Raw genomic sequence first — 24,501 nt, 5'->3', positions numbered from 1 at the left:
ACCATGTGGTTGCTGGGATTTGAACTCAGGACCTCTGGAAGAGCAGTCAGTGCTCCTAACCTCTGAGCCATCTCTTCAGCCTGCAGACCTAATTTCTAAACTTTGTTTCTACGTATGTCAGTGTGTGCCTGGTGGTCTGTATGTTCATGTGGATGCAGTTGCCTGAGGAAGCCAAGAGAGGGCGTCAGATCTTACAGAACTGGAGTTAACAGGTGACTGTGAGTCAACCTAACCTGTGTGTCTGAGACTAGAATCCAGGTCCTTTAAAGATCACTGGGTTGCAAGGGAGAGGTGGAGCATGCTACCTTTAATCCCACCACTGGGGAGGCACAGGCAGGCTTATCTCTGTGGGTTTGAAGACAGCCTGGTCTATAAAGTGTGTTTCAGGGTAGCAAGGGCTACAGAGAGAAACCCTGTTTCAGAAAACAAATCAAGACAAATTGAATACCAAGCAATGCAATGGGTGTGTCACAAAGAGAAGTTAAAAATCACTTTTATATTCATTAGTAGCTGTTGTAAGAAGAGCCAGGTTGGGTGTCATATGCCTTTAATCTCAGCACATGGAAGACAGAGGTGGGTAGAGCTCTCCTTGAATTCAAGGCCTGCCTGGTCTACTTATTAAGTTCCTGGACTTCACAAGGAAAGGAGACCCTGATTAAAGAAAGGAAAGGAAGGGAGGGAGGGAAAGAGAGGGAGGGAGGGAGAGAAAAGGGAGGGAGGGAAGAAAAGAGGGAGGGAGGAAAAGAGGGAGGGAGGAAAAGAGAGAAGAAAGGAAGGAGGCTAGAGAAAGGAACACGAACAGAATGAGCTATGTAAGATATTACTTTATAGGTCATAATGTGTACAATGATAAGTTGTTATTACAAAGGCCTAAGGGCCCTTGGAAAAGTGTAAACAAACATGACAGGAAATTCAAAACAAAAAGAAAGCTCACTGAGTTGACAGCTATAAAGGTCAAGGGGGGGGGGGTCAAAGGGCAGAGTGCAGACTGGACTTTAGCAGCCCCAGGACAGGGAGAGGACATTATAGTCCAAAGAAATAGCCAGTCCAGGAGCCAAAGACCGAAAATCACAAGATCCCTGCTGGTAAAGGTTGAGGGTAAGGAGGCAAGGGAAGCAAGAGAGGAAGTCTGCCATATTAGAGTTAGTTCTGAATGCCTGGGGAAGATTTTGGAATTAATTTGGAAGCAAATGTTGTAATAAAACAAGTTCTGAAGCAGTAGGGTTATATATGGTAGAAAAATTATATCCATTTTTTGAACTATTTACTTTTTTTCTGTCTCCTCTTTTATTTAATTATTTATTTTTTATTTACTAATTTTTTTAAAGGTCTTACTTTGAATCCAAGGTAGTTTAGAACTCATTGTATGTACCTCTGGGTGGCCTCTAACTATGGAAAGCCTCCTGCCTCCGCCTCCTGAGTGCTAGAATTATAGGCGTGCTGGGAAATTAATCCAAGGCGTCCTGCATGTTGTGAGAGGTGACAGGGCGGGAAGTGATGGAGCCACCATTCTGAGCTGGGAATGTCCTGTTTCAAGGTCTCGTTCTTATCCTGCCCATAGGGCACCCAGGAGTCAGGCTGGAGAGCCCAGGATGCTGGGCTGAGATTTGTAGCTTTCCTGCCCTGAGGGTTTTCCTTTTAAATGCTAATAAAGTTGTCAAGCTTTAAAAAAAAATAAGATTAAGAAAGGTCAAAGGGCTAGCAGTATGGTAGAGAGGAAGAAAACTTGCTTGAGCCTTGGGTTTAAGCCTCAATTTTAAAAGGGGGAGGGGTGTTTTTCTGTGTAGCCCTGTCTATCCTGGAACTTGTTCTGCAGACCAGGCTAGCCTCCAACTCAGAGATGCAGCTGCCTCTGCCTCCCGAGTGCCGTGTCTAAAGGCGTGTGCCACCACCTCCCAGCTCTTTAAAGATAGCTTCTTTTCCCTTGTTTTATTTTTTTTTAAAGATTTATTTATTTATTATATATAAGTGCACTGTCGCTGTCCTCAGACACACCAGAACAGGGCTGTGAGCCACCATGTGGTTTCTGGGATTCAAACTCAGGACCACTGGAAGAGCATTCAGTGCTCTTAACCACTGAGCCATCTCTCCAGCTCCCTTTTTCCCTTGTTTTGAGGCAAGGTCACACACACCCGAGGCTAGCTTCAAACAGGGGTTGAGGCTCATCTACCCGGCAGGAGGCCTCCGTAGTGTGGCATTAACCCAGTGGCTAACACTTGAAATCTGAGATTTGGAGGACCTCAGAGTCAAGGTCATCCTAGGCTACACAATGCCAGCCCAGGAGGCGTGTGAACCCATCTCAGATAAAGGCACGGGAGAATGATTGCTCGTCTCTCTGCAATCTTGATGACCCAAGTTTGATGTAGTGGTGGCGGTGGCGGTGGCCGCGGTGGCAGCGGTGGTGGTGGTGTGGTGGACATCTGTAGTCCTGGCATCCCTACGGTGAACTGGAAGACAGAGGGAAGAGAATCTTCCAGGAGCACTTAGCCAGCTAACCCAAAGGACAAAGCTCAGTGGCAGACACCAGAAAAATCCAGCCTCAGAAAGAAGTAGAAGGTCAGGACTCAGGATGGCCTTTGAAACATCTCGCCCTCACAGGTACAGCAGCGGGACCCCGGAAGGCCTGGCAGCCAGCACCATCTCCCAGAATCCAGAAGGGTTCGAGACAGAACCACTTGAGGCTCGGTGTTGGATACCAGTCTAGGCAGCATAGCAACAGAATCACATCATAAAGGGAAAAAAAAAAGATTAAAAAAATTAGTTCTCTGACTATTTCCTAGACACAAAGTCCAGTGCCATCAGTGTATAGGGCAGCGTTTCTGAAGGTGACTTGCCGTTCGCCATTCGCACTCCCACCAGAACGCACTAAGCTGCGGTATCTTCTTCTTACTTTCACATTTCCGTTCCTGGAAGTCAGAAGGAAACCTCAGAACAGGATCGCCAGCAGTGTTTTACAAAAGGCAGGCGAGCTTTGTTGTGGATTTTTTTTTTTTCTGGTTATGAAGAACCACGACCCTCTTGCCGACCTCCTCCCCTCTGCTCCCAGAGCCACTTCGGGTCTTGGTGGTTTGGGGTTGATCTTTTTTTTTTTTTTTTTAAACGCTAGTGTTTTCTTTCTGTAGTACTGGTCCAGTGCAGATCAGACCTGTGCTCTATAACGGAGCCATGCCCTGAGGTTTTTTTATTTTTTGTTTTTATCTGTTTGTGTTGTTTGGGATGTGTGTTTCGTTTTATTTTGTCTAGCTCGTTAGCCCAGGCTAACCTTAAACATCCCATCCCCTTATCTCTGAGTTCCTAGAGCCATGAGTGCGCAATTTACTACACGTTTTAAACTAAACGCTTGGTACTTCGGATGTTTAGGCCATTATTCTAGTAGCGGATTTCACTGTGCTGTTGACTCGGCTCTCTGGCGGCTGTACTACCTGAGCAGGAAGATAGTTGTCAGGTCTGCCCGGAGTTCTCTGGGGCAGCTAGGGAATGAATGAGCCGCGCTAGGAGTTCTTCAGGCTCCGGAGAAAGGATGAGGTCTCTTCACACTCCTGAAGACCTAGAAGGCTAGTTGAGGCTTTAGCCTCCCTGGCAGATCGAGGCGATTTCCCTCCTCTCACCTTCAAAGCTTCCCCTGGCCTGAGGACCGGCCTAGGATGTTGGCGGCAGCCTAAATTGATGAGCTTGGCCACCAGCCCTGGGTGTCAATCATGCCTGTCCTCTCTCAGTGCCATTACACGGGCTTCAGACTTGTCAGGCTAACAACCGGAGGCCACGTGGCTAGTGGAGACGACATGAAAGCACTAGCTTTGATGTCAGTTCCGGGTAGATGGCTGTCACTCCTACCAACCGTGTGATCTCAGCCATCACAATCCGCCTCTTAGCATTACCCATAAAGGAAACGTTAACATCCAGGACGGTATGAGGACTAGATGGCCCTTCAGATGGGGGGTTGTGTTTAGGGCCTCAAACCTGCTAGGGATGCGCTCTGCTGCTGAGCCGTATCAAATGATGTAATAATCTATGGCCAGCGCTCCCAGCATGGGAGACACGTGCTGAATGAAGCTTACTTTTCGGTCTTGTCTGGCACATTCCGTAGACCAGACTCATTGTGAGTGCCCATACTGGAACTGGAGAGATGGCTCATCGGTTGAGTGTGTACTGCTCTTCCAGAGGTCCTGAGTTCAGTCTCCAGCCCCACTCTGTGTAACTCCAGCACCAGAGAATCAAACACCCTCTTCTAGCCTCTCTACTGGGACACCCATACATAGAACACACGTACACACAGACGTGCAGGTGCATTTCAAGGTTTTTTAATTTTTTTTAACTAAATAAAAGCACATGCCACCACATCTCTCTCTCTCTCTCTCTCTCTCTCTCTCTCTCTCTCTCTCTCTCTCTCTCTCTTTCTCTCTCCAGGGTCTCTCTATGTAGCCCTAGCTAGCCTGGATATCATTATATAAACCATGGTTGCCTTAATTCAAAGAACTCTAGCCGTCTAATGCCCCCAGTAGTTGTGGGTAGTCTTCTGTAGCTTGGCTTGCCTCAAATTTGAAATCCTCCAGCCTCAGTTTCCTGTATTTTGAGGTTTACAAACAAGGGCCACCACACCTGCTTTAAAAGGAACTCTTGGGTTAAGGAATTCCAGGACTCTGATGGCTCAGCTACCAGAAGTGGGAGAGACACTGAAATGAGAAGCTTTCAAGTTCACGGGCAGCCCAGCGACTTACAGAGAGCCTGTCTCAGAATAAAAACGTCTTTACAGAAAGCCTTGGAATTCTGTTCAATGTGGTAGAGCCGTGCCAAACAAGAAATAGATCCTGGGACCCTCACATAACCAATGGGGACAGGGAAAGGGGAGAAAAGATGTCAGGACAGAGTCTTGCTTACCACGACAAGGCCCTTGGTGTGATTCTCAGAACTACTAATGAAAAAGAGAAGAGTTCAGAATGCTAGGCATGAACTGCAAACTGCTTTTGTACAGGAGCCAGGCAGGGGGAGTCCTTTGGAACCATAGGGATGGTGGAGAAATGGAAGATACGGTGGAGAGAGGCAGCCAGCCACTCTCTCTGTAAGATCCTTGCCCTACCAAAATGTAGGTCTCCAAATAATCCTGGTTGTCCTGAAACTCCTTATATAACCTTGCCTGACTTTCAGAACACAGAGATCTGCCTGCCTCTGCCTCCTGAGTGCTGGGATTGAAGGTGTGCACCATGGGCCAGGACCTCAGATTCTGTGTGTGTGTGTGTGTGTGTGTCAGTGTAAGTGTGTGTGCATCAGGTACCCCCAAAGATCAGAAGAGGGTGCCATTGGGGATTGAGACGTAAATGCAGGTGCTTTTCCTGGGCAGCTTTTCCTCTTCAGCTCCAAACTCTTAACTTTTAAACATACTTTAAACCACAGAAAGCACGGTGATTACCTGAGGCCAGGAGGCTGCAAGGTTGCACTGTCTCATCTGACCCTTAGTCACACACACCCCCAGCCCCTGTCACCCCAGCTCTCATGAAACCCCCCAAAGTATCTCTTCAAAGGGGCTCTATCACTATTTTGTAGCAAATATGTAGATTAAGCACAGCTCTCTAATAGTAGGTGAAATTTAAACCTAATGAAGATGAGGGCCATTGTTTTTCACCCTGCATCAAACACCAGGACAACAGGAGGGCTTGGGAGAACTAGCGAGTGGAGATCTTGCTGTTCCAGCTTTGACTGCTTGCTTAAACACTCAGGAGACCTGTTTATTCCTTTTTAAGAAACAGCTTCCTCAAGATGTAATTCACACGCCATACAATTTACCCACTTAGAGTGTGCAGCTCTGTGGTCTGAGGCAGAGTCACGGGCTCTGCAGCCATTACTATAATCTAATTTTAGAACTCTTCCAGAAGTCGCCCAGAAGAGAACCTCAAACTCAGTAGCAGGCACTCCCCTTCCCCCAGAAATCTGGCAACCACTCAAAATATTTTATAGTCATAGATTGTATTAGACTTTACTCCTCTGTGTGAGTGTGTGTGCATGTATGCATACATGTGCACATAGAGGCCAGAGGTCATACTGTATGTGTGTGTGTATATGTATGTATATGTACACATATGTATATAGAGGCTAAGGTCTCTTGCATGTTCATCAGAAGAGTCCTCGTTCTGGAGGATAGGATCTATCGATAGCTTCCCTTACTGATTAGGCTTGGCCAGTTGGCCTAGCAAGCTCCCCCTGACCCCAGCACTGGGATTACAAACATATCTGACCAGGTTCAGCTTTATACATTGACAAACTCTGGCTTTCACTGTTGCAGGCCAAGACTTTACCGACCGAGCTGTCTCCCCAGCCCTCGTTCTGCTTGGCTGCCACAGTTCACTTGGCAAGCTGGGTGGGAGAGGCCTATAATTCCAGCGACTCAGAGGGGGAGCTAGGAGCTTCTTAAGTTCAAGACTAGCCTCAACAACATTCTGATTTTTTGTGGGGAGAAAAGGGACAGTTTTGACACAGGGCCTCTCTGTAGCTCAGTCTGTAGACCAGGCTGGCCTCGAACTCCTGGGTGCTGAGATTAAAGGCATGTGCCACTACACCTATTTGTCTCAACATTTTTAAGAGACTGAGAGAAAAAAAGCTCACTGATCGATCTGTTTCTACTGCTTAGGTTTAGCCCCCAGGGAAGAAACAAACAACACAGACAGGGTGGCTCACACTTTTAATCTCAGAATTCTGCAGGCAAAGGCAGGTAGATCTCTGTAGGTTTGAGGCCAGCCTGGTCTACAGTCCAATGAGGCCTTCCTGAAGGCCCTTTCTCAAAAATCAGAAGACAGGGCTGGTTGGAGTGTTAAGAGCACTTGTCCTTACAGAAAGCCTACCATCCACGTGATGGCTCACAACCATCTATAACTCTAGTTCCAGGGGAGCCAATGCCCTCTTCTGGCCTCTGAGGACACCAGATGCGCATGTGTTCTACAGATAGATATATATGTAGGTAAAACACATAAATTTAAAAAAAATGAGAGTGGGACACACACAAAAAATAAATCTGCTGAAAAAAATATGTACAAATATACCATATTTTTATTTAGCAACTCTTTAGGTGATGGACAGGTGAATTGTGTACACCTCCGGGTATATTACAAGAAATAAAAACAAAGCAAAAAAGAGCAATAAAAACCACTGCAGTGAATATGGGTATGCATGTTTTTGTGTGGGTTTGTTTATTTCTGCTGGGATAGGCCTAAGAGAGGAGTTTTGCCAGGTTCTGCACTGTGTTTAACCTGAGAAACAGCTTTGACTCTTTCCCAAGGCCCCCTTCATCATTTTCTCTTCCCATCAGCAATATAGAAGGATTCAATTTTTTTCACATGCTCACCCATACTTGCTGGTGTCTCTTTTTTATTGTGGCTACCTTAGTACGTGTCACTCACTCTTAAAAAAAAAAAAAAGAAAAGGAAAGAAAAGAAAAAAAAAATTGTACTGCACTAGGTCCTGACTGAAATACCCGAAAGGGACAAGGGAAGACAGCTTTGTTGTGACTGGCCATTCGGTGCTTCTCTCTGCCAGAGAGGGGAGGCCTGTGGGTGGCCTGGCAGAGTCTCCGAGTTCCCAACTGAAGAAACTGAGGCAGAAGCTGTTCACATCCTAAGAGGCTACGCAGCAGAGAGCATGCTGGGGTCAGGAGACAGGCCAGATCGTCGAAGGCTGGCACCTCAGAGCCTAGTTCTGAGGGCTAGGTCCCACCCCCAAAAGCCTCCACAGTCGCCCAAAAAATAAATAAAATAAAATTTTAATTTTGATTGGTGTGTGTGTGTGTGTATGTGTGTGTGTGTGTGTGTGTGTTATGTGGACATACACGCTCCCGGGCTCCTGTGCTCATGTAGGTATGCAGATATAATCCTAATAGTAGTGTGAGCAGATCTGAGGACAACTTTCAGGAGTTGGTTGCTTCCTCCCACTGTAGGTTCTAGGAACCGAACTCAGAGTCAGACTTAAACATTTGAGGTAAATATTACAAGCTCTGTTGTTATCGGCACCGCAGTCTCGCTCCTCGGACGCCGCTCTAGTGCGGAGCCGAGCACACTGGACAATATCACACGTCGCTATGATATCACGCACTGGACGCTATGTCCTTTTTACTCAGCTCCCGTCCCAGGCGGTTCACTCCAGCCTCTCTGCTGCTTCTGTCCTGGGTGGCCTGCGACCCCCCAGCGAGTTGCATTCACATACTGTCCTCCACTGCCCCGTAAAATCTTGACTCACAATCATCAACTTTTCAAACAGGTTCATATGCTAAATTCTCCATCCACAAACCCTCTACACAATAAGCTTACAACCAATAGACAAAGATATAAGCTGCCCATCTATATGAGATAAACAGACCCATAGAAGCCCTTAGAAATAATCATAACAACCTCATCAAGCTAGAGATGGCATTGATATTTCCCGCAACACACACTGAATGCTTTTACTCACAAGCCCTTCCCTGACCCTAGGTTACTTTTTTTAAAAAAATATTTATTTATTTATTACATATAGGTAGACCCTAGGTTACTATTTTATGAAGACTTTTGATGAGGTCTCTCTCCCAATCTTCATGACCACTGACTGGCCTTGGAGTAACTGTTAGAAATCAGCCCCACCCCCAATGCTTAGCCTAGATCAATACTCTAAAGAAGGCAAGACCTGGGACCAGCAAGATGGCTTGTGGTTAAAGGTGCTTGCTGCCAAGCCTGATGACGTGAGTTTGATCCCTGGGACCCACAGGAAGAAAGGACTGACTCATGCAAGATGTTCCTTGAATTTTTCAGAGATCTTCTGCCTCTGAGTGCTGAGATTAAAGGTGTGCACCACCGCACTCAGCTGCTTTTGGATCCTTACATTTGTTTTTATTCAACGAAACAGAAAGCAAAAGAGTACAAAAGAAAAAAAAAAAAAAAGTTAGGCCCTACAACTTCTCACCTTATTCATTAGGACATATGTCTCCTTTATTTTCAACCTCCTAATTTTTTTTTTTTTTTTCCTGTGTGATCTCTTGGCTTTTGTGAATTTTCTGAAACGGTGTACGTAGTAGTCAGCATCAAGCATGGGATCCTCCAGCCTCGGCGTCCCCAGAGTGGGCTTTGTAGATGTGAATGCCCCATGGGATCGTCAGCGTGTTTGCTCCATGAAGCACTCTGGCTCAGTCTCCACTCGGTTCCAGAACCGGACAAAGAAAGCAAGAGCTCACTCTCCTGCTTCAGGCCCTTTCCTTCAGAGAGAAACTGCCCTTCAGCTAATGGAACCACTAAGTCCTGTGTCTGAATTCTGTCTCTCCCCACCCCTTGCCCCCCCCCCCATGAAGATTACATTTCCAAATTTTATTGGGACCTATTTTTGGTTTTTTGAAACACCGTTTCTCTATGTAGCCCCAGCTACCCTGACACTCGTTCTGTAGATCTGGATGGCTCGAAACTCAGAGACTCCCTGCCTCTGCCTTCCGGGGGCTGGGGTCAAAGGTGTGGCCGTGCTTGGAGACTACAACAGTTTTCCGTGATCAGTGCTTAAATGCTTACTGGGCTGGCCACAGTTCACTATGGTGCGGGTGCTTTTATAGTACAAGCCTGCAAACCCAAGCGCCATCCCCAGAGCCCGGGTGGAGGAGAGAATCTACTCAAGAAGTGTCCTCATCTGGCTTGGCAGTGCTGGTGCACACCTTTTAAATACCAACACTCTGGAGGCAAAGGCAGGCAGATCTCTGAGTTTGGGGCCAGCCTGGTCTATAGAATGAGCCCCAGGATAGCCAGACCTGTACAGAGAAACCCTATCTTGAGAGAGAGAGAGAGAGAGGAGAGCAACTAGATGAAAGAAGCTGTCACCTACCCTCCCCATACAGGCTGCCACACATACACACATGCACATAATAAAAATAAATTAAAAATTGTATATATCGATTTGCATTAGAGAAACACATACATGCTTCTCTGCCTCTTCATTTTTATTATTATTTAATTTTAAATTGTATGTGTATGGATGTGTTTTGCCAGCATGTATGTTTGTGTCCTGAATACATACCTGGTCCCCTTGCAGGCCACAGGAAGATGTTGGATCCCCTGGAACTGGAGTTAGAGATAATCCTGAGCTGGTATGTGGGTGCTGGGAGTGGAGCCCTGGTCCTCTGGAAGAATAGCCAGGGGTCTTAACCACTAAACTATCTCTTCAACCCGTCTCTTATCTGTCTGTCTGTCTGTTTTTGAGAGAGGGTGGGTCTCAATGTGTACTTGGCTGGCCTCAAATGCACAGAGACCAGCCTAACTCTGCTTCCTCAGTGCTAAGATTGAAGATGCACCTCCAGCCCAGCCCTCATGAATACAACTTAAATTACGTTTATACTCTGTCCAACTATAACAATATATTATTCATCCTATTCTCCTGTCTTCTGGTTTAAAAAGACATGACACTTAGACCCACAGATGGAAAAGAAAGTGCTCCTTCTGCTACGGATTCACTGTTCAACTTGAGCACCTGCTACATGCCAGGCAAGGTAGTAGGTGCCTGAGACCTAAACTGAAAGTGAGTCCCAGTCCGTAAGAGACAGGTACAGCTTGGGTGGCACATGCAAAGTACAGCTGGGAGTTCCGTAGTTCATGGGCAGAACATTATGGGATTGTAAAGAGGGTAAGGCACTACATCTGTCCTCGGAATATCAAGGAAGGGAATAAAATGCAGGTTCGTGAAGGACGCCTGTAATCCCGTCCCAAAGGAGGCAGAGGCAGGAGGATGGAAAGTTTCAGGTCAGCTTGAGCCTCACGGTGAGAACTGGCCTCAAACAGACAACAGGAAGGTCTATACGTTGTTCGGCCAATAGAGGTGTTCAGAGAATGTTGCCATTTGGAATAAATTGCCCAAGAAATAAGTTAACCATTTATTAATTGGTAGCTTATAGGGAAGGAAACAGTGGTCATCAAGGTTGGGAGATTAGGCCTAAAAATTCTGCTGTCTACTGCATTTTTTTGTTGTATTCATTTTTAAACTTGCACGTGTGTGTGTGTGTGTGTGTGTGTGTGTGTGTGTGTGTGTGCTCGAGCTCATGCTTTTGTACCCGTGTGCCAGTAGTACATATGTGTGCTGGGGTTTGAACTCTGGGCTTCGGAAATTCTCTGCCACTGACCTAAATTCTCATCTTAGATACAGAAATCAAAATCCCTGCTAGTAGAATGCTATAAATCCTCTCTACCACGGGAATCTTAAAACAGTTGAGCCACCAGATGAGGAAGAGATTAGTGCTGTTTGAGGCGAAAGAGAACAAGGCAAATAGAAAGCTAGACTAGATTTGCGACCTTCATAATTAAAATATGAAGAAAAACTCAAGATTAGTTATAATTGAGATTTTCCAAATTATGGAATGCAAGGACGGAATTTTAAACTGAAAAACAAAAGTTTGCTGGGTGACGGTGCTACATGCCTTCAAACAGAGGCAGGCAGATATAGATCTCTGTGAGTTCTAGGCCAACCTGGTCAGGACAGCCAGGACTACACAGAGAAACACTGTCTCCAAAAACACCCCAAACAAATCAAACCAAACAAAACCAAACCAAAAGTTCAGGTCTGGGACCTTGTATTTAGGAGGCTCAGGAGTTAGAGGACAACCTGGGCTACACTGGAGACCCTGTCACAAAAGGGAGGGTGTATGCAAATTAGGGCTGGAGGTACAAGGCCCCAGCACCACACACAAATTGTATTAAATAAAATTAAAATTAAAAAGTAGGTTGGGTGATGGAGACACATGCCTTTAATCCCAGCACTTGGCAGGCAGGCCTGAGTTCTAGGCCAACCTGGTCTACAGAGCAAGTTCTAGAAGTACCAAGGCTACACACATACACACACCTGTCTCAGAAAAGCAAAACACAAAACAAAAGAACACGTCACACTATGAGAAGACAGCAAGTTAGAGGTCAGCTCATGCGACATAGCAAGGCCCTGTATCTGAAAAATAAAATGTAATCTTCACAATAAGCCTTGGCCATCTGCTTTGACAATGAGAAGCCTGACACCCCTGGTTGATAGATTTGAATGTATGGCTGTTTAACCCCAGTGCCTATGACTTCCTACCCTGCCCAATGCAAAGTTTGTGAGGAACCATTTCTCTCTTGCTTCTTTGAGGGCCATTAACTTACCCTCACAAGAGCAAGCCTAGTCTAGAACTAGCAGAGTAGGCAGTTGGACCAGGGCCAGTGCTGGGAAGTATTGACAGTGCCACATTCAAATGGAAGCCACTCTTAGTAGTGAGGATGCAACTGAAGATGGCTTAATTATTCGGACTTAAGATATACTTGTATATACATTTTATGTGCATTCATATGTATACGCAGGCAAGCTGCCACATGGATGCTGGAAACTGAACCCGGGTCTTCTGCAAGAGCAGCCAGTGCTCTGAACCACAGAACCATCTCTCCATCCTGCTATTGAGTATTTTATAAAGAACTAACAACATACAACAGAACTGAAATTATATAATTGTATCTAAAGTACAAAGCATGACAGGTAAGTATATGTAAAAATAACAATTTAAAAGTCACCATATTATTTTAAAATATTGGAAGTGCAAAATGCATGTTTATATAGTTCTTAATAATAGGGTGGGTTTTTGTTTTTTAGAGGGGGCCTTATTATGTAGTTCTGGACAGGTCTGGAACTCAGTGTGTAGACCAGGCTGGTCTAGAACTCACAGAGATCTTTCTGCCTCTGCCTCCTGAATGTGGGGACTAAAGGCACTAGCCATTTGTGTTAGTTAGGGTTTCTATTTCTGTGACAAAAACACCATGATCAGAAAGCAAATTGGGGAGGAAAGGGTTTATTTGGCTTTACACTTCCAGATCATAGTCCAAGAATGGAGGAAGTCAGGACAGGAACTCAAATACTCCTGGAACCTGGAGGCAGGAGCTGATGAAGAGGCTATGAACTTACTAACTTGCTTCCCATGGCTTGCTAGGCCTGTTTTTTTATAGAACCCAGGACCACCAGCCCAGAAATCACCCACAATGAGCTGAGGTGTCCTCCCCATCAATCACTAATTGAGAAATGCCTTACAGCTGGATCTCATGGAGGCATTTCCTCAACTGAGGCTCCTTTCTCTCTGATGACTCTAACTTGGGTCAATTGACACACAAAACCAGCCAGTACACCAGTGTGTGTGTGTGTGTGTGTGTGTGCGCGCGCACGCGCGCGCATGCACGCACCTGCACCTTTGCATGTGAGTTTAGTGTACTGTCTATTCACACCAGTGATATTCACAAGATATTAATGTATTATTAAAAAATGACAATGGACATTAAAGCCACTGGTCAGAAAAGACTATCTAAGCCTATTTCCAGTAAAAATAGTAAATTCGAGCACATCCATTAGATAATAGAGGCTTGGAAGTGGTATAAAAATCTAAACCAATATCTATGACTTGGTTCAAGTGCATTTTGGAGGAATTCTTTGTTTATTTGAGAAGTGTATAAGAGTCGGAATTTTAAAAGGGGGGAGACATTTGTTTTTAACTGAAGAGAGGTACTCTGTGCCCCCTCCCCCAAAAAAGAGATGTTAGATTCATTAAGGATTAATGAAAGCCTGTGGCCTTTAGAACTGGCCTGGCTATTTTCTCTGCAGACCTAAGTGTGACCAACCAGCTTGGTGAGTGGGAGAAAGCACAGCCTATGGGTTTGGGCCCAAACACTCCTCTACTCCATCTAATCCTTCAGGTAACAGTAGCCCTAAACGTCTGGTAATCCTAGAGCAGGTACATGTATGCACTAAGTGGTGTGATCGGAGGGAAGATAGCAATCACAAAGATTCATTTGATTCTAACAGTAATCCACACCGAGTCACAGAAAACAGCCTCTGTGTATGTGTGTGTGTATATGGGGGTGGGAGAGTGAGCTCTTTAATAAACTCGCTAATTCTAGCTGGGCTCTCCCAAACATTTCCTGAGAGCAAGCAGTATCAAACTCCAGTGGCTGGGCATTAATTCCCTGGAATAAGGCTTTGGTGTCCGGGAAGTTCAAAACACTGCTTTGTGCTTGACCAAAAGAAAAACAAAGTTCGAAAAGTACTGGGAAACTCGAGCAAACCCAGAAAAAAGGGGTGCAATTGGACGCCCGCAGACTAGGCCCCTGGGCATGGTGGGCACATTAGGCGGGCGGTCGGGGTGAGGGGTGTCTTGTGGTGGGTTGCAGCAGCATAGCCGTCCCGGGGCCTGCAGAGCCCCCCGCGTTTGGGACGCAGGCCCCCGAGCAGTCGCCCCACTCGGGGAGGCATCCCCAAGCACGGGCCGCGCATCTCAACGGCTCGGGGCGGGAGCGTGGAGAGGGAGGGGGGGCGGGCCTGCGGGAGCCGCCCGGGCCTGAGGACGCGGCGGTGGCTGTGACAGAGCCAGGCGCTGGCCGCGCGCGCCGCGGCTCGGGCGTGGGGCTGGCTCGGGGCAGACGCAGGCACATAGACACCATAGAGCTCCGCTTTCCCGTAGCAGCTGCTGCCTCTGCCGCTGCCTCTCCCGCCTCAGCCTCTCGGCCCGGCACACACACACATTCAGATTTGCGCGCTGTTTCAATCCTCGGTGACGTGTCCTCGCAAACAGCCAATGGCGCGCGGGCTCTGGTCAGGACAATGGGAGGGAACGGACCAATGAGCGAGCCCCGTGAGTTGGCGGTAGCCAATAGGAGGCGCGCTGGCTGGAGAGTAATGTTACAGAGCGGAGAGAGTGAGGAGGCTGCGTCTGGCTCCCGCTCTCACAGCCATTGCAGTACATTGAGCTCCATAGAGACAGCGCCGGGGCAAGCGAGAGCCGGACGGGCACTGGGCGACTCTGTGCCTCGCGGAGGGTAAGTGCGGGGCTGCTCAGCGGCGGGGAAAGCGCCTCGGGCAGCCTCGTAGCCCGCGCGGCGGCCGGATCCCCGCGGCCCGGAGCCGGCGGGTCAGGCTCCACACAAAGGCAAATGAGGGGGGACCGTGGGGGGAACTGCGCACGGAGCGAGGCTCCGCCGGGCGCCGCGAACGTTGCCCCGCGCCGAGCCGCGGGCCTCTGGCGACCGCCACTTCACACCCGGGGCGCCGTTCGCGCTTCACTGGCGCAGAAAAAAAATTTTTTTTGTGTATTCCGGATTATTTTTTAAAAAAATTTTTTTTTAAAAAAAACGTGTTTGTGGCCCCCGGGGCCGAACGTTTCGGGCAGGCGGCGTGCGCTGAGCGGGCAGCGGCGGCGCTTCCCGGCTGCATGGGCGGCCGCGGCGGGGAGCGCGGGGCGGCGGGCGGGGCGCCGCTGCGGGCGAGGGCGGCGCGGGTGGGCCGGGGGCGGCCGTGCGGGGCGACTCGGGCCGGGCGCGGCGGCGGGCTAGCGGGCGGCAGTGGGGGGAGCGGCGCCGCTGCGCTCGCTGGAACATGGCTGACTCGGCCCGGCGCTGCTGGCTGTAGAGAAAACAAGGCGGGCGTGCGGGCGGGGGAAGCTGGGCGCAGCAGTTCTGAGGCAACTTTTTTTTTTCCCCCCTCTCCTCTCGCTCCCCTCACTCTCTCTCTCTCCTCTCTCTCTTCACAGCCCCGCGTTTTCCGTGCGGGGGCGGCGGGGCGCGCGGAGGGAGACGGCGCGGGGGCCGCGGGGGGAGGGGAGCCGCGCGCCCCCGCCCCTCCCCCGCCGCCATGGCGAGTGCGCCAGCGCCCCGCCCGCCGCGCGCCTCAGTCTCCTCACACACTCACACACACATACACACACACGCGCGCACACACAAAGGGAAGGAGCCATATTCGCGCTCGCCCTCGCGTCGGCGGCGGCGGCGCAGGCGGGGAAGACGCGCAGCGGCCATTCCGTGCGCCGGCCCTGGCGGCCGCGGGCGGAGCCAGCCCCCATTTCGAGCGGGGCTTCTCCTTGCGCCGCGGCCGACAAAATGGGGGCGGCGGCGCGAGGCTGCGGCCTTCCGGGCGCACGTGGCGGCCTCGGGCCCGCCCGGAGCCGCAGCCCCCCTCAACCTCGGGCCAAGTTCGGAGGGCGGGGAATCCTGCCCGCGCGCGCCAGGGTACCCCAACTTTTCACGGGCCTGATTGAAAGGGAAAAAAAAAAAAGCCCGACACCCCCGTGGTGGCGGAGGGGGAGCAGCAGGAGTGGCTTTTGTCCCTCATCCTTGTTTACTCGGAGAAACTTCAGACCGGACGTGTTTAGTCAGAGCAGAAACGCATCTCGGGGCCAAAGCGATAGGAAACGGCGGCCTCTCCCGGCCCTGTCCCAGCGCCGCCTCGCCCTCCCGAGCAAAGTTTGATGCGAAGACAGGGTGTTCTTAAAGCCGGGTAAACTTTAGGTGCAAGAGGGGGGATTTGTTGTTTTGCTTTTTATCCCCTCCCCCTGCTTTTTCTAGGCCCGTAATTCTCTTAAGGTCTACTAGATCATTCCTTGTACTCGGCAAAAAAAATTCACTGATGGACAGGGTGGGTTTTTCCCTAACGTTTCTGTTTCGTTGGTTTAAAAAAAAATTAAAGATTTACACATGGTTTTAACTACCAGTTTAGGTAGCCATTCAGAGCAGACACCGACAGATAGGGTGTATACAGATACAGATAAATGTATCTGTGCCTACTTAACACTTTGAGATCACACTTTGAGGACAGTTTTTTTTTCCCCTTTCTCTCTTCCCTGTGTCCCATGCCCTCATCTCTGGCTTAACCACTTCTAGGAATTGGCTATGGTTTGCAATGCCTGGCTTTTATGGGAGATTGTCGTCACCACTGTGTTAAATAATACAAACTTTGATTTGTCTTGCCACTCTGAACATTTCAGAGCTTGTCCATTTCACAATTTTTGTTACTAACATCGAGTGCTTTATTTTAGAAAATCAACTAAACATGGGCAAAGGAGATCCTAAGAAGCCGAGAGGCAAGATGTCCTCATATGCATTCTTTGTGCAAACCTGCCGGGAGGAGCACAAGAAGAAGCACCCGGATGCTTCTGTCAACTTCTCAGAGTTCTCCAAGAAGTGCTCAGAGAGGTGGAAGGTAAGAGGGCTTTAGAGATACTGACAGCCTCTTAGTTGTAAATTAGGATGAAGGGGCTGGATGGCTCCCCTTATTATTTGACTATTAAAGTGCTTTAGAGTGACATATTAAACACCCGTGTCAAGTTTACAAACAACTCTTTCTAGACCATGTCTGCTAAAGAAAAGGGGAAATTTGAAGATATGGCAAAGGCTGACAAGGCTCGTTATGAAAGAGAAATGAAAACCTACATCCCCCCAAAAGGGGAGACCAAAAAGAAGTTCAAGGACCCCAATGCACCCAAGAGGCCTCCGTAAGTGTGAGCTTTTTTGGGGGGGTTGTTTAGAGTATCTTACATCAGTATATATGCCTGAATATTTATAAATTTATGCCCTATCCATTGTATGATATAAATTACTAGGTACTTAAATACTGCAAAGCAGTACAGATTTGACTGTTCTGTTTGTTAAAATCCGATAACTACATTTCTGGTTTTAGTTCGGCCTTCTTCTTGTTCTGTTCTGAGTACCGCCCAAAAATCAAAGGTGAGCATCCTGGCTTATCCATTGGTGATGTTGCAAAGAAACTAGGGGAGATGTGGAACAACACTGCCGCGGATGACAAGCAGCCCTATGAGAAGAAGGCCGCCAAGCTGAAGGAGAAGTACGAAAAGGTAAGAGGGATGCAGGGAATGCCAGATGTGAGGGGATTGAATTTGAGAACTCCTTAATTTTCTCTTTGTTTGCAAAAGGGCCAATAGTGTGTTGTTTTCCTATAATCTGACTTGAGCCAAGGTCTTTAAGTTGTATTAGTTTTATATCTTAATATGTATATCTAAATTAGAGAAATTTGTAGCTACTTATGGTGAGAATGGCTTGTAAATGGTTATATGCATACACTACAAAAATAGATTAGGCAAAGTAACTATACTGCCTATATGCAAATATTTGTTACATATTAATTTTGGATTGAAGTAAAATTGCTTAAAATTGAGCTTGCCAAGGTAACTGTCAGTAGGATGGAGGAAAATTGTAATTCCTAGACACATCCCCAACTCCCCTAGTTTTTCTGTGGATGAAGGTCTGGCTGTGAACCTGTAGAATGCTGTTTTATGTTCAGAAGGTGGCAGTATTACCCTTTGATCAGCCTGCCTTCAAGTCCTCAAACTAGAATTAGGATGTGGTATATAATTGTACCTCAGTGGGGCATAACAACACAAATATTAGACTGCCATTTCATGAGTTGTACATTGCAAATTGTTCATTTTTATGTGCCTTTTCCTGTGGTCTAATTATTTGGGAAGGTACAATGGGCCTGTGTGTTTTGGAGACTGAAGTTTTATTTTTTTGTCTTATTCTCCCCTCGTTTGGAAGGATATTGCTGCCTACAGAGCTAAAGGAAAACCTGATGCAGCGAAAAAGGGGGTGGTCAAGGCTGAAAAGAGCAAGAAAAAGAAGGAAGAAGAAGATGATGAGGAGGATGAAGAAGATGAGGAAGAGGAGGAAGAAGAGGAAGACGAAGATGAAGAAGAAGATGATGATGATGAATAAGTTGGTTCTAGCGCAGTTTTTTTTCTTGTCTATAAAGCATTTAACCCCCCTGTACACAACTCACTCCTTTTAAAGAAAAAAATTGAAATGTAAGGCTGTGTAAGATTTGTTTTTAAACTGTACAGTGTCTTTTTTTGTATAGTTAACACACTACCGAATGTGTCTTTAGATAGCCCTGTCCTGGTGGTATTTTCAATAGCCACTAACCTTGCCTGGTACAGTCTGGGGGTTGTAAATTGGCATGGAAATTTAAAGCAGGTTCTTGTTGGTGCACAGCACAAATTAGTTATATATGGGGACAGTAGTTTGGTTTTTTTTTTTTTTCTTTTTTTTTTCCGGTTTTTTTTCTTTTGGTTTTATTTTGGTTTTTTTTTTTTTTTTTCTTCATCTTCAGTTGTCTCTGATGCAGCTTATAAGAAGATAATTGTTCTGTTAACTGAATACCACTCTGTAATTGCAAAAAAAAAATTTGCGGCTGTTTTGTTGACATTCTGAATGCTTCTAAGTAAATACAATTTTTTTTATTAGTATTGTTGTCCTTTTCATAGGTCTGAAAGTTTTCTTCTTCAGGGGAAGCTAGTCTTTTGCTTTTGCCCATTTTGGGTCACATGGATTATTACAGTGCGTATCTTTTCATACAGTTAGCTAGAAAAAAGCTTTTGTCCACACACCCTGCATATTGTAGTCGGGGTAACATTTCCATCCATAGTTGAATTCTCCAAAACCGTGATCAGTTGAATAAGAGATTATATAACCTACTTGGCATAGCAAGGAGTGGTCAGTTTTGTCACACCATGGGATTATTAGAATCGAGCAATCTGAAAGCCTGTCCTTGAAGGACTAATAGAGAAGTATGTTCTCCTTACATGAGGACTCTCCTCTAACTGCCATTACTGTGTAATGGCAGTTATATTTTGCAGTTTCCCCTACTAAAGAAGACCTGAGAATGTATCCCCAAAAGTGTGAGTTTAAAATACAAGACTTCGTGCTCTTTGTTGTCCTCAGTCCCAGCGAAGGCTATCATGAGAAGCTGGCTATAATGCTCCTGCCCTTCTATTTACATACAGTTTGCTCAGGAAACTTGACTTGTTAAAGGTATATTTAATTAGTTGGGCCAGCTTTTAAAAGTATGCCACATTTAAAATGAAGGGTATATTTTCCTATACTGTGGTTTGTCCCTTTATAAATCAGATACAAGGAAAGAGGATAAACTTTGCATATTAGTTCCAGTTGTCCAATCCATTTGCTTTTCTTTATAAAACCCAAACTCATTCATTAATCATGTTTAATCGGCTTAGTTTAGGAACAATTTGGCAATTTTGTGGGGTATTTTGAGATTATCATTCTCTAAAAGTGCCAGTGTTTTAAGATAGCGTTCTTGTAATTTTACACGCTTTTGTGATAGAGTGCTGTTATATCATTTTGACTTGGGTCCTTTACATTTGCGTTTGTTATGTAATTGGAGGAAGAATACTGAACATGAGTCCTGGATGATACTAATAAACTAATAATTGCAGAGGTTTTAAATATTAGTTAAATGACTTTCACTGAAGAATTTAAGCTTTTTACCACACTTCCTAATAGTGCCTTAGAGTAAACAAAGGCTTCTTCCCATTAACAACACTTGTTGCTGGGGCCAGTGAGATAGCAGTGGGTAAAATGGTAGTTGGCTGTCAACCCCACAACCTATGGCAGGAGGGGAAACCAGCTTCCAAAATGCTTTGACCACACACTTCTGCATTCGTGTACACAGAGTAAGTTTTAAGATGTTAAATAGGCTAACGGGCTGCAAAGTGCAAGAAATGGGGTTTTGTCAAGCATCCCCAATATGTGTAAGATTAATTGAAAACTTGGCGTGGTAAGTAAAAAGTGAGGTTGGTTTCAAAGATCACCCATCAGTTCTCTTAAGCCCATGGAGGACCTCAGCAGGCTGTAGTGTTCTTGATTACCAACTTAGGAACAAGTGACTGACTTGGAGATTTGTACTGTTGCTTTAGAACTAGCGTTGTGGACATCTGTTGTTAGTAAGCGATCCATTTAAAAGTGAACTCTGCCTCAAGGAATCATCTTTGTAACTTTAGTGGGTGTGTCGTGACAGCTACCCTTTTAAAGATGTTAAGAACGGGAACAGTTTGCCTGGCTTAACCAGCCTTAGGTTTTGGCTTCAAGAAATGGAACAAAAAGAGAAAAGAAAGAAACTTGAGGAGTTCTGTTCAGCGTCTAAGCAGTATCCCCTGGAAATACATTGACTCCTAAGACTGAAGTTTACAGGATTTAGTATTAGGTTCCTGTAGGTCTTGTAGCCCAGGTTTGCCTGGAGCTCACTATGTAGCTGAAGATTGGATCTTACCTCTGCTTCCCAAGTGCTATGATTATGGGTCTGTGTCACTGCCTGGTAGTATTTCCATATTGTAAAAGTGACATTGGCCACCATTTCTGTTAATTCTTACCCCCCTCCCCCCACACACACTCTCAATTTCATTTCCTAACTTGTGGATTAAAGAAAAAACATGGCTGCTCTCTAACTGTCCTGTCTAGCTTTCAGCTTCCCAACTGCTGGAAAGTGTCACTACATTTACAGGGTGTTTGAGAGTAAAATTGGGCTGGGCATGATCTCGAGTTTAGGGCCAGTTTGGTCTAAAGTAGTAAGCCAGCAGCCATTCAACAGAAGTTAGCTTGGTACTTAGGCAATCAAGTATAGCTCAGGTACAGTGCATTGAACACAAGAGAGTACCAGTCTCCTTTTGGTGAAGCACTGCATGTGAGAATCAGGATTACTGTAAATCTGCTTGGTCACAGCTTAAGTTCAAACCATTGATTGGTGGTGACAAGTTCCTTAAGCTTATTTTTCCATTTCTATCAATTTCCTCTTGATACTGGGTAGAAAACAGAAAACGGTTTGGAAGACCCCATTATCAGAGAGGTGAGATACTTTATTTTCATGTCGCTATGCACAGCAGTGTTCCCTGGGGTTCAGCCAAGTTACTTCCTTGAGTAAAGAGGTAGAATGTTGCTGTGCTCTGGTAATGCATTTTCAGGATACGCTATGGTACAGAAAGGCAAACCACATAGGACAGTATACTACACTCAAAATACACCATCTGCCAGGAAGAAGCCGTCCCAGTCAGCATGGTCATTGGTTTTGATCTTAAGTACCGGAACTGAAATGATGCAGCTATAGAATAACAAAATACATCTGGGGGTTGGTTGGTGGGCTTGGTATGTAGAAACTGGAATTTGTACAAATCCAGAATAAATGTCTCAAAGGAGGATTGCTGAGTCAAAATATGGTTGGAGTCAACATTTTGGCAGATACCAATAAACGGCTCCCCCAAAGTGTGCTTATACCGCAACATTTTAGCAAGGACCTCATGACAGATTTTTATTGGTTCTTTGGCTCCACTGGTGAGGGGGAACTTTAGTTTTTGTTTTGTTTTATTTTTATAAAGTTTTGCTTTCCTGGCTGTCCTGGAATTCCTCCCAAGTGCTCATATTAAAAGTGTGTGCCACGACACTGGGCAGAAGCCTTTATTTTTTAAAAAATAAAATCTTAAAATACAGTTATTTGTCCAGAGTTCCCCATAGGCAGAATCAAACCAAAAAGACTTTTTGGGATGCCTCTGGCTAACTTGCTAGAAGTTTCTGCCATAACTAGGTATTTAATCATTGCGTGGGACTGAGGAGCTTCCCAGTTTTACACCCTTGATCTTAAATGGAAGTTTCTATGGGGAGGGAGGTTCTGTCTTTGAAAAGCTTCAGCAAACAGTTTTGGAAAAGGTGTGTTGCTGGGGGGGGGGGCATAATAGAACAGAGGCTGGACTCTAGCTGGCAGTGGGTGGGCTTGTTTGTGAAGGTGAAACCAACATGAGTGTGGCTTTGACAAGATGCTCCCTGTGCTTTTCCTTGCTGGGAATGGTGCTTCAGGGTAGTGGACAACCTCCCAGAGCACTTACACAGTCCTAGGTGCAGTGTTTAATTAGGTCCGCTTAGTTGCTTAGATTTATATAGAATCACTAGTTAGTGGCTTTTATATCTTTTGGTTATTATATTTCAATGACAGGTCATCTTTTTAGAAAATGTGTGCACGCTGTGGCCACACAGGCCACAGGTCAATTTAAGGGAGTCTGGTTTCTCCGACCACCCACATGGTCCTGGGGATTGAACTTAAATCTCCAGACTTTGTAGCCAGAGCCTTTAAGTTACTGAGCCATCTCGGTAGCCCAAGGTCCTCTTTTAAAAATAGTTTAAAACATCAAGAGCACAAAAAGAGTAAAGTAAGTTACTTACTGCATGCCGGAGTATTAAGGTAAGGAAAAGATACCCAGAGAGCTTGAAGGGCAAGACCTTGAAGGCCCCGTAGAGCAGATACTGCTGCTATTGTCCATTTAGTATCAGTTTCTTGACAGGTTCCACCATATGTCATGTGGACTTGCCTGCGTGGGGCTCGGGTATAGGCACATGAAGACTCAGATGCAGACTAGAGAGCCTCTTTTGACAAGAGGGAAACATGTCCTTTCTTTGGAGGCCATCCACCTCAAGGCACATCGTAGCATTAGTCCCAGGTCATGGCATGCTAGACACAAAGAGGTTGTAGAGCGACTGGAGTCTAAACTGTGCCTTTTCCCAAAGTAGTAGTCAATAGCCCAGAGAAATTGGGAGGACAGCTCCCTGCAGTATCAGTACCCTGAAATGTGGGAGTGCCCCGCCCCACCCAGCTTCTTCCTTGCCCTCACTGCCTGGACTCTCTCTTCCTGCTGTGCCTCTTTACTTGATATTTGGGGTCAGCCAGCACTGGGGTTGCACCTGCAGCAGAATCGCAGAATCTTCCAGAAGATCAGAGAAAGGACCATGGCCAAACACACATACACCACAGAAACTTTTGAAAAGCTTTGCCAGGCATGGTGGTGCATGGTTTTAGTCCCAGCACTCAGGAGACAGAGGCAGGAGGATCTAAGTTCACGGTATTCTGGTCTACACAGTGAGACTCTGTCACAACAAACAAAGGAAACCCAGTTGTCCTCACGCTGATAGTTAAATTATTTATTCATACACACACACACATTTACAGCTGAAGCGATACACATCATTAAATGGAAATCTCTTTACTTTCTCTTTTAAGAAATAAACCAGGACCTTTCTCCAACTACATAAGTGCTCTAACCACCAAGCTACACCTTCAACCGTTTTAAAAAGATTTACTTGTTTTTTAAATTTTATCTGCATGAGTGTTTTATTTGCATGTAGCTATGTGCCTTTTGAAAAATGGGAATATGTTTGCATTCTATTTTCAGGCTCCAGTGTGTGCTGTTTTAGGTGTTAGGTGTGGCAAACCAGGGGCCTCACACAGGCCAGGCAGCATCCCACCACTGAGCCTGGCCCAACACTCGCTGTATATTATCAGTCTGTAATGCATCGAATCTAACAGCACAGTTCTCATCTCAGAGAAAATGACAAAGCTGGCTAACAGATTTAAGTTTCCCCTAGTTCCATGTTCTGGTCAGGTAGCACTTTCATGATGTTCTATAGAAATAAAACAGAGGGCTGTAAGTCAGGACACTTTTTATTTTGGCAGGGTCTCACAGTGTATCCCTGGCTGTCCTGCAACTCTGTAGACCAGGCTGACCTCGAATTCACAGAGATCTGCCTGCCTCTGCTTCCTAGGTGCTGGGATTAAAGGTGTGTGTCACCGCTGCCAAGACACTGCACAGACACTTTAAAAGTACATCAGTGGAGATATTTTTAGGTCACCGCAGAGTGAAGGACACTTGGGTTTGGGGTTGGCGGAAGTTGATGTTCTGCCGAGTTAATACATCTCAGAAGGCTTTACCTAATAGCCACAGGTAATGGCTAGTAAGGGGGCTACATGTAGCTCACAAAAAGTTGTGATTAGGCTCCTGACCTGCAACATACCAACCTCTCCATAACCATTGAAGTTCTACTCAATTGATCAGCTTCACAGAAGGTCCAGGTTTGTTTGTTTGTTTGTTTGTTTGTTTGTTTGTTTCTAGGAACTTAG

General features: G+C 46.2%; 1 protein-coding gene across 2 annotated transcripts; it reads left to right on the top strand.

Moving 5' to 3' along the window:
* Window positions 1–14,662: 14,662 nt before the first annotated feature.
* On the top strand, window positions 14,663–19,984 carry HMGB1 (high mobility group box 1). Of its 2 annotated transcripts, none has more exons than XM_080940640.1 (5): window positions 14,663–14,801; window positions 16,793–16,956; window positions 17,103–17,248; window positions 17,434–17,608; window positions 18,309–19,983. In XM_080940640.1, exons 2-5 carry the CDS (start codon window positions 16,807–16,809, stop codon window positions 18,483–18,485), a joined length of 648 nt encoding a protein of 215 aa, XP_080796766.1. In that variant the 5' UTR covers window positions 14,663–14,801; window positions 16,793–16,806; the 3' UTR covers window positions 18,486–19,983. The 2 variants fall into 2 exon arrangements, with proteins under 2 accessions (XP_080796766.1, XP_080796767.1); XM_080940641.1 differs by lacking the exon at window positions 14,663–14,801 and adding an exon at window positions 15,707–16,254 and having other exon boundaries at window positions 18,309–19,984.
* The last annotated feature ends 4,517 nt before the right edge of the window (window positions 19,985–24,501 follow it).

This window comes from Micromys minutus (assembly GCF_963924665.1).
Source record: "Micromys minutus genome assembly, chromosome: 29".
Lineage (NCBI taxonomy): Eukaryota > Metazoa > Chordata > Mammalia > Rodentia > Muridae > Micromys > Micromys minutus.
The sequence above is the reverse complement of the archived record's forward strand: the minus strand, read 5'-3'. Positions and strand labels throughout refer to the sequence as shown.

Excerpts from the sequence above, each read along its gene's own strand:
- HMGB1 (XM_080940641.1), top strand. The coding sequence starts at position 16,807 with ATGGGCAAAGGAGATCCTAAGAAGCCGAGAGGCAAGATGTCCTCATAT. Across the intron at positions 17,249-17,433 it reads AATGCACCCAAGAGGCCTCC|TTCGGCCTTCTTCTTGTTCT; the intron begins GTAAGTGTGAGC and ends TTCTGGTTTTAG. Across the intron at positions 17,609-18,308 it reads TGAAGGAGAAGTACGAAAAG|GATATTGCTGCCTACAGAGC; the intron begins GTAAGAGGGATG and ends CTCGTTTGGAAG.